Source organism: Panthera uncia, chromosome A2 (genome assembly GCF_023721935.1).
Source record: "Panthera uncia isolate 11264 chromosome A2, Puncia_PCG_1.0, whole genome shotgun sequence".
Classification (NCBI taxonomy): Eukaryota; Metazoa; Chordata; class Mammalia; order Carnivora; family Felidae; genus Panthera; species Panthera uncia.
This window is the reverse complement of record NC_064816.1, coordinates 156,463,400-156,472,972: the sequence shown is the minus strand read 5'-3', so window position 1 is coordinate 156,472,972 and position 9,573 is coordinate 156,463,400. Positions and strand designations below refer to the sequence as shown.

The following is a 9,573-nucleotide window of genomic DNA, read 5'->3' as shown; positions in this document are numbered from 1 at the left end:
GTGTGTGTGTGTGTGTGTGTGTGTGTGTGTGTGTGTGTGTGTGTGTGAGCTCAGTGGGGGAGTGCATGTGCCCCAGGCCACACAGCCAGACACTCGGAGCCTCTGATATTTTTCCACCCTCAGGCTGTACCACAAATTAACGTGGACTCTGGACAAGCCACCCTCTCTTTCTGAGCCATAATTTCCTTGCTAATAAAAAATTCAGGGGCTTCCCAGGGATGCTTGGGTGGGACTCAGGGGCTCTACTTTGATATTGTGTACGTGCACATTTCTGAGGATAGTTCCTCTTGAGAATTTAATTTACAGTTAAGGAACTATCCTCAGAAATGGTTAAGAGTTATTGTGCCAAATGACTGATATGGTCTTCCAGCCCTAAAATTCTGATTTTATGAGTCTCTCCCTGCCCCCTTTCCTGCGTCTTCCTGCCCTCTCTCCCACTAAGCACCCGTGAAGCCTGGACAAGTGAACAGAAGGGGCTGAGTTTCCAGGCTGTTTGGACTGTGCGGAGATAGGGGGAGAATATGTGCCCTTTTCTCAGTGATCTGACTTCTTACTGGGGGTGACTATGTGTGGCTGGCTGGGTTCACCTTTCACCCTGGTCTCCTAAGAGAGTCTCCTAGGGTCCAGAATCAGGAAGCCTGGGCAGGGGAGCACAGCAAGCCTCAGGGAGGAGTGGAGGAGCGGCTTGGGTAGGAAGTAGGGAGGAGGGGTAGGAGACAGAAGGGGCTGGAAGCCAGCCCCCCAGCCCTGGGGGCAAGGCAGCCGGATGGGGATAATCTGAGCATCCGGTTGGGGCAGCAGGTGGCCTGGGTGAATCCTGGTTACTTCTTGGTTACCAGCTCCCAGGACACCAAGGCTGGAATGTGGCCTGAGCCTTAGATTCCATCCCCTGGGCCTTAGATTCCCCCCCTGCTGTCCCACTGAGCATCTCACACAGTTACCCCACCTGGGGCGAAGAGGCTGCTGGGAACCAGAGCCATGCTAGGCATTTCTCCTGGGCCCACCATTGGTCCTGTAGCCCAAAGAGGGTTCAGAGTTCCTCAGGGATCTCTCAGTGGGGTGCTCAGAAAAGACCAGGGCCCGGCCACGGACATGTTTCTGTTCCCAGTCTCTCACACATGTATCCTATACACTCTCCCCCTGCTGCTTCCCATGCTTATACCCCTGATGCAGGTCTCACAAGGGCAGACAGGTGCTCATGCCCCACCCTAGCACACAGTGACACATTCTACTCCCAGGGCCATGAGCGGGCTAGGCACTGACTCCTGAAGCAGCCCATCCAGGAGGTCAGAGAGTGTTTCCCAGCTGATTCCAAGATGCCCCCTGCTCTTCAGGTGCCACCTGCTCCCACGACTCTCCTAAACATCACCCATATTGACGGTGTCCCTGCTGTGTGCCGTGCTTCTCTTCCAAGGACTACATTCCCAGCTTTGGATTCTAACCACAGCTGATGAGGCTGCGCTTGGATTGGAAAAAGAAACCCAAGTCACAATCCCCCTTTCCCCTAAAGGGGGCAGGAGGGAGAAAGTTGGAAGCCAGGGGAGATTGGAGAAAGAGATTAGGGAGAGGGCGCCTGGAATAACCAGCCCACGTTTCAGCTCCTGGAGCACAGGATGTGAGGAGCTTTCAGGAAGAGTCAGGTGCCCGGGTGGCAAGGCCAAAGAAAAACATCATAACCCGGGGCAGGGACCCCCAAGTCCCTCCAGGAGCGGGATCTGAGGGCTGAGGGCATCCCTCCACACCTAACTGGTACAGATTTCCAGGCCAGGAGGAGGGCCAGCCCCCACCCCACCCAAAGAACTCTTCCCCACTCGGCAGCCCCCTCCCCCCGGACCCCGCCCTCGAAGTCCCCGCCCAGCCCCACTCCCGCCTCACCCCCTGGTGCCTGCGATCCAGCCCCGCCTTCTCCCTGGGGACCTGGCTCAAAGCCCCCACCCCAATTTCTACTTCAAAAGGCCCGTTCTCCGCAGCCACTGGGGCCCAGCTCAGTCTCCTTCGGCCACCCCTCGCTGCCCCAAGGGACCCGGATCGCGACGCGGGTGTCGGACCGGGTCCCCCGAAATCAGGGTCCGTGGTTGTGGCTCCGTGTGGACCCAGGTGGAATCTGGGTCAAGAGCAGGGGCGGGTCGGAGTTTCCCAGACCAACCCCACAGACCGACAGTCCGTGGACTCAATCCCACAGCGAGGCGCCGCGCTGACACGCTCCCGGGGGGCACTCGCGATTCAAAGACAGCAACGCACTCCCTGGCTCCCCTCCCCCGAGCACGCCCCCTCCTCTCCCCCTCCCCAATTCCTCACCGCACCCCCTCCCCCCGCGCTCCACCTTTCCCCTGGCTCCTCCCTCGGCGCCTGTGAGCACCCTCCCTCGCAGCCCGCTTGCCCTTCCTCCCTGCCTCCTCTCCCTCCTCCACCCCCTCCCCCCACACTCCTCCCTTCCCTTCCCCCTCTTCCCTCCCCCCCCCCTTCCTAGGCTTCCACTTTCCATCACCTCCTCGGGGCCGTCGTCCTTCCGCACCGTCACCTGCCCGCCTAACCCGGCTGTGCGCCCTCCCGCGACCCCACTCCAGCACACCCCGGCCCCTACCTCCCCCACGGGGCGCCCCGCAGCTCCCCTCCCGCTTCCGCGCTCCCCTCCCCCCTGCCGGGCGCCGCTTCCCCGCTCCCGCTCCCTCCGCGTCTTTTCCTCTCCCCTCCCCGCGAAGTTTCAGGGCTGTCAGTCTGTCAGTCTTTCGGGCGGTCGGCACCCGAGCTACAGGCAGCGGGCGCCATTGCGAGCAGAGCCGGCTGGGGCAGGAGGCCGGGGCGCCTGGGTCCCGCCAGCAGCGGGGACACCCGACCAGCCAGCCCGCCAGGTACGGGCCGTGGAGGCGCCCAGCGGCAGACGGCTCCGCCTGCTTCCCCTTCTACACCGACACTCAGTCACTGCCCGCTCCGCGCAGGTGACAGCCCCGGGGGTGGGGGCGCTGCGAGCGCCGGAGGGGGTGGGGTGGAGTTGGGGGGAAAGAAGGGGCAGGGGAGGGGCAGGGGCTGGAGAGGGGAGGGGATGAGACTGGGGAGCGAGGGCCTGGCTTGGGGGGTGGTGATGGTAGTGGAGAAAAGAAGGAAGACCGGGGATCTGGAGGGAGGGGCGGAGGCTGGGGTGAGGGCGCCCGGTGGGAGTCCGGTGGGAAAGGGGGGGGGGGGGGGGGAGGGGGGGCGACGAGGCACAGGGGTCGGGCAGTCGCGGAGGGGCGGGAGAGAAGGGCGCTGACAGGTGAGCCCGGGGAGGGGCCGGGAGGTGGACTGAAGAGGCTCTAGGGAACAAACGGAGGCGGGGAGGTGGGGCGGGAGGGGTCTAGTCGAGAGGAAAACTTGAGGGGGGGGGGGGGAGGTCGGGGGGGGGCAGAAAGGGGGGGGGGGGCCCCGCGGAGAGGGGGGGGAGGGAAGCGGAGGTGTGTGGGGAGGCAGGGGTGGGGAGGAGGAGGGTCAGTGCGAGGGTCCTGAGCCAGCGGTAAGCCGCAGACGCCCCGGGCTCGGGGGAGCCTGGGGACAAGGGTGGGAGCTCGGGGAGCGGACTGGAAGGGGGAGGGGAAGAGCGGTTCTAGGGACTGGGGACCGGGAGGGTAGGGAAGCGAGAGCCTGCTGGGGAGGCAAAGGGGGAAGGGAGACGGGGGCCTCGGAGGGGAAGGCGAGCTGCAGGAGGGAGGGATGGAGGGAGGGAGGAGGATGGTGTGGGGAGAGGGGAGGAGGGCTGGAGAGGGGGGGAAGAGGAGGGAGGGAACTGAGGTGAAGAGAGGAAAGGAGAAGGAAGGGAAACCAGAGTGGGGGAGGAGAGGGAGAGGGGAGGGGAGTGCGGGGTGAGGGAGAAAAGCGGGGAGGAGGAGGGCGGCGTTGGGGAGGAAGGAAAAGAGGAGGGGGAAAGGAAGGGAGAGGGTGTGCAGCCGGGGAGGGGGATGGAGCCTCGGGGAGAACCAGGAGGGAAGGGAAAGGCAGCTCTGAGCCGGGGGAGGAGGAGGGGAGCCCTGTGGCGGAGAAAGCCCGGAGCTGAGGGTCAGGGGGCGGTGGCTGGGGAGGGCCTACCGGAGGGGGCCGGGAGGGGCTGGCCCGGCTGTGAGCAGGGGGAGGAGCCGGAGGGGCGGGGCAGGGGGCGGATCCGGGGAGCCAGCCAGCTTCGGTGGGGAGAGAGGGCGGAAGGCAGAGGGAGCCGGAGAAGGGAGGGGCAGAGGGAAGGCTGCCAGAAATGGGGGGGGGGGGGGGGGGGGTAGTCTGCTGGGGGGGGGGCAGGGAACCCGCCGGGGGAGGAGCATTGAAGGGGCTCGGGGGCGGGGTGTCCCTGCCAGGGAAGCCCTGAGGGGGAGGGCGGTGGTTTCGAGGTAGGGTTTTGGGGAGAGGAAGCCGGAGCCATTTCCTGCCTTCAGCAAAGACCCTCCTCAGAGGGCCTCCCCCACCAGTTGCCCAATGGTGACACTCACCTCCGCCGCCCACTCCCCACCCCGCGGCTGGCTCCTATTTCACCAGCTCCCGCAGTGACAGCTGGAGGGCCCAGGAGATGAAGTTCCCGACTCCCCACCCTGGTCTTCCACTCCCCACCCTCTGCGCTGAGAATCGATTGATTCCTGAAGTCCCCAGGCAAGGGCACTGTGGCGTGGGGAGCACTGGAGGGCTGGGCCTGGTTCAGAGACCCGCCAGGTGAGGGTGGGGGTGCCGCTGATTTCTAGAGCCCACCGGAGCTTGCAGAAATGGCTTCAAGGCCTTCTCCTCAGCCTTCAAAGATCTCTTTGCTTTCTGAAACCCATCTTCCCTCTTTCCCCTTTACCAGTACTTGGGGACATCACCTTTGGAGCTCCTGGGATAGCTGATGGGGAGAGGTTGGGCAGAGCCAGGGCCCAGGTGGAGGCTATCCAGAGAAGAATGTGAACAAGGATGTGTTCTCTCCTTAGGGTCCGTGGCCTGCTCCCCCAGGAGGAGCTACCCTGGGTTGCCATGAGAGAGACCTTTGAGGCCCTCAGCTCCCTGGGTGAGCTAGCAGCACTCGAGGAACTTGGGTGGTGGGAGGCAGGATTCAGGGGCATGCTAGGCCCGCTGCGTCCCTACAGTTCAGACTGCAACCCTGAGACCCCAGGGACCAGTGGCGGCCTTTAGGGCAGCAGCCTTTTCCGTTTTACCAGGGTATATTTGAATGCCTGGCCCTGTGGAGGTTGTGTGGGACTGCGTGCATACATGTGCACTCAACAGAGCACAGATATTTAGATCTATTATCTCTTCCTTCACCTGCCCTTGACTCAACGCAAAGGGGCTGAGGTGGATACCTGGCCAGGCTGCTGGGGAGCCTGTCTATCCCCTGTCATGCCGGCTAGAGACCCTACCTTCCTGGGCAAGTTGGAAAAAGCCCCTTGGCTTTTGGGGGAAGGGGGAGAGCCCCTTTCTTTGTCTCCTGTTCTGTACTGAATGTTTTACCTAGTCCTATCCTTCCACCTGTAACAGGGTTCTCTGTGGGACAGCCTGAGATGGCCCCCCAAAGTGAGCCTGGGGAAGGGTCCCATAATACCCAGGAGCAGATGTCCCCTCCCAGGGAAGACAGCGTGCTGGGCACATGCTCAGGTAAGTAGGTGGGGGACCATGAACAGTGGCTCAGGTAGAATTTACCTTTCCTTCTTCAAGTGCCAGGATGCTATTCTCGTTATTTGGAAAACCTCAGTGACCAAATAGACAAAGATCCCTACCTTCAGGGAGCTTATCCTAATGAGGCCAGAGAGTCAGCAAACAAATATAAAAATAAGTGTACTTATAAAGTACAGCACACATATAGCACATATCAGAAGGGGATATGTGCTGGGGGCGGGGGGGGGGGGGGTGGGGGGGGAGCCGGAGGTGGGGGTGGGGCAGGCTGCAGGATTAAATAGTGAGAGTGAGAGGAGGCCCCACTGGGAAGTGAGATTTGAGCAAGATTTGGAAGAGGTGAGGGAGGTGGCTGCCTAAAGCAGGCCTGTGTCTGGCTTTTTGACATTCTGATCTTCTGCAATGATTTGCCTGGAACTCGGGTCCATCTGGTGGGTCTGCGGCCCTCCTCCTAAGATCCTCCTGTAAGCCTCAGGGTAGCAACCTTTCCTTGCTTCCACTATCTCACACACATATTCCAGAAGCTCCTCACAGCTGTGGCTCTTGCAACCCTCACAGCCTTTGCAGCTGCTGCAGCTGCCCTGCTTGGAGGAACCGGAGGCTGCCCCCCCCCCCCTCCCTTGCCTGGGGCAGCTGGGAATTCAGTCCCTGCAGGTAGGATGTGGGACACAATCCTGCCAGTCAGGCTGGGACTGGGGTTTCAAAAGCCCCCGCTTGATAGCACCGGTGGGGACCTCTGTCCATCTGTGATGTCTCTGGAGTCCTTGAGGTGGCCTGTTCTCTGCCAGGGCACGAGGCCCCCAGACCAGAGGAAGGTGCCCAAACTGAAGAAGCTGAAGCTCCCTGCAGAGGAGGCCAGGCATGTGCACCACAGAAGGCTGAGCCCCCGAGCTCCTGCCCAGGTGAGTCCTCCCACTTCTCGAGCCCGCCAGGGGCCCAGGCAGAGGGGACAGGGGACTTGTAAACTCCCGGGCTGGTCTCTGATGAGGCGGCCACTCCAGCCCCTTCCAACCTAAGATGAATTAGTTCCTGGCACCTTTCTGCTGCAGAGCCTCAGCCCCCAGAGAGAGGTCCACATCACAGACAACAGAAATCAGCGAGGCTGGTCACCCAGAGAAACTGACCCTCGCCTCAACATCCTCCGGAAGTCTTAACTTGCCCTCCTACCTCCCCCTAAGTGCCTACTTGTGGATGACTTAAATTACCGTTTACTTGAAGACATTGTCCCGGACAGGCTCCTTCCCCCAAATCTCCACTGATCTCAGTGGACCCAAATGCTCCAAATATGTTGTCCCAGAGTCATCCCCCCCATACCCAGGGCGATCAAACAGCTGATTCTCTCTCCACAATACTGCCATCACGCCCTTCCGCCACCACCAAACTTACCGCCTTCCGCCTGAGTGATGTCCTTTATTCCATATTCCAGGGGTTTCTCTAGTGCCTACTAGGTCTAGGCTGTGTTAGGCAGAAGGCAAGGAGACTGCCTCTAGGCTGACACAGACCTGGTTTGAATCCTTGCTCCACATTTACTACCCGGTGATCTTAGATAGGCTACTTCACCTCCAGCCTGTTTGTTCACCTGTAAGCAGGGAAAAGAGTAACTTCGTGGCTGGTGAACAGCATATAGACAGTGTGTCATCTATAGTTGGCATTCGATAAATGGTGGCAATCCTCGCTTTTGTCAGCCACGTAAAGACACGGAACACAAGACGTCTGCCTTTCGGAAGCTACAATCTAGTTGAGATGACACTAATATGAACTAGAATAAAGGATTAAACAAATAACAATAAAGCCAGATCACAAGGAAGTGTAACAGCGTTAACAATAAGTGCCAAAGGTGTTTACGTAAGAGATCCTCATGCGTTGGTTTGTCAAAGATTTTGTTGATTTGTGCTACATTTTGAGGGAGGTGTAGGCTAGACTTCAGCTCTGATGGGGGTGGGGTAGAGGATGGGAAAACATTCTAGGCTGAGAAGAGACTGTAACACAGAAAAGGTGACGCGTGGCTGGGATTCGAGCAGACCTGCCCGGCTGCAGGGGAGGGTTTACGTGTGGGGGTAGTGAGAAAGTTGGACTGGGGGCAGCGGGGGGGGGGGGGGGGGGGGGGGGGAGGTGAAGCTCAGATGCAGCTAGAACTTACTTTCTCCTGTAAACAACAGAGAGCTCTTGATGGTTCTTGAGTAGAAGAGTGGCATAATGAAAACGAAAGCAATATCACAATAGGATAAATAGTTGTTTGGAACTAATGGATCTGTGAAAGACACTGGGAGGAAATCTAATTGTGGCGGTTCATGTGTAATGTAACCAGTGCTCAGGCTATTACAGACCTTCAGAGCCAGACAGGAACTCAGATCATCTGGTTCAATGGTTCTTAAACAAGAATCACTTAGGGAGCTTTATTTATTAGTATTTTTTTAATGTTTATTTATTTATTTTTGAGAGAGGGCGTGAGCGGGGGAGGGGCAGAGACAGAAGGAGACAGAATCCAAAGCAGGCTCCAGGCTCTGAGCTGTCAGCACAGAGCCCCACACAGGGCTCCATCCCACGTACTGTGACATCATGACCTGAGCCGAAGTCAGACACTTAACCGACTGAGCCACCCAGGGCCCTCCACGTTGCAAGCTTTCTTTTTTTTTTTTAATTTTTTTTTTTAACGTTTATTTATTTTTGAGACAGAGAGAGACAAAGCATGAACAGGGGGAGGTCAGAGAGAGGGAGACACAGAATCTGAAACAGGCTCCAGGCTCTGAGCTGTCAGCACAGAGCCTGACGCGGGGGTCGAACTCACGGACCGCGAGATCATGACCTGAGCCGAAGTCGGCCGCTTAACCGACTGAGCCACCCAGGCGCCCCCACATTGCGAGCTTTAAAGAAAGAGAACAGATTCATGCACCCTGCTCCCATGGATGCATTTTGTAAAAGTCCCCAGGAGATTATTAGAAACCATGAACCAGTACAACCCTTATGCTTAAGCAAACTAGTACACCGAGCTCAAAGAGGTAACAGAGGTAAGTTAACCAAGGTCACACTAATGACTAGTGGCAGAAGAGAACCCAAGTAGACACTCCCAATCTGGGCCCTGAGCTCTTTTCTCTTGGCTGGACCATTGCAGTGCCCAAGAGAGGCAAAGTTCCAGTGGGACTCACCTCAAACCTGCTACCCCAGAGGGCCCCTGCTTGCTTCTCCAGAGGTTGGCACTGTTCTCTGGTTCCCCAACTCCTGTAAACTCCATCCCCTTCGTGTCCTAAACGGGGGCTTTCCCACCTGGCCCCAGAGGCAAGAATGGAGTTAGAGGCAGGGGGAGCCTTGAGAAGCAAGAGGAAGGCAGAGCTCCTCGGTGGCCACTGGAAGGGAGAGATCAAGGGAGGCTCCAAGGTGAGAGCTGAGCTTCCAAGGTTCCAACACCAGCTACTGGGAGAACAAGGCTGTAGTCCTGATGGCAAAGTCACTGGGGTAGGTCTGAGAAGGTCAGCTGTTTGGTGATAAGCCTGCTGAGCTGCAGCCAATTTGCAGGACCCCAAAGGGGGCTGGGGCTGCTCAGCTGATGGGAGACTGGTTCTAGAAAGGACTGGAAGGTCTGGGGTGGCCAATGCAAGCAGATGACCCCCGTGTGAAGCCTAAGGCCTGAACTTTGAGCAACATTTATATTCAGGGGGCACAAGGGTAAGCAGTGCCTTCTGCAGGGGCAGGGGAAACTCCTCAACCACATGGAGACCTAGGAGAAAGCTCCCAGGACGGGGTGGGGGACTGGAGTACCAGCGTCCCTGGCTACAGAGAACCAAGGAGGAGGACTGAAGGGTGACCTTCGGATGTGGTCGTTCCCCAGAACCTTCCAGTAGAGTGGAGAGAACAGAAGCCAGGTTTCTGGCTCCAGAAGTGCTGGAGCTTCTGGGGCTTCTGGGGCTCCAGAAGTGGTGGTCTTATTGGCAAAAAAAAAAAAAAAAAAAAAAAAAAAAAAAAAAAAAAAAAAAAAAA

The 9,573-nt window shown here is 58.5% G+C and overlaps 2 protein-coding genes across 4 annotated transcripts in view; one reads left to right on the top strand and one right to left on the bottom strand.

The window, feature by feature from the left end:
- The window catches only part of LOC125930496 (SCO-spondin-like), a 56,687-nt gene extending 53,918 nt beyond the window's left edge, over positions 1–2,769 (bottom strand). The window contains 2 exon segments of the mRNA XM_049642313.1: positions 947–1,012; positions 2,745–2,769. Coding sequence (XP_049498270.1) covers positions 947–1,012; positions 2,745–2,769 — 91 coding nt within the window.
- ZNF467 (zinc finger protein 467) overlaps positions 2,188–9,573 on the top strand; it is a 9,034-nt gene continuing 1,648 nt past the window's right edge. The window contains exons 1-4 of one of the 3 annotated variants that reach the window (XM_049642076.1): positions 2,188–2,939; positions 4,920–4,996; positions 5,464–5,580; positions 6,387–6,500. In XM_049642076.1, the coding sequence (XP_049498033.1) occupies positions 4,963–4,996; positions 5,464–5,580; positions 6,387–6,500 (265 nt within the window). In that variant the 5' untranslated portion in view covers positions 2,188–2,939; positions 4,920–4,962. Of the gene's footprint in view, positions 2,940–4,258; positions 4,997–5,463; positions 5,581–5,868; positions 6,253–6,386; positions 6,501–9,573 lie in introns of those variants that run through there. The other 2 variants (XM_049642075.1, XM_049642077.1) reach the window with 2 other exon arrangements.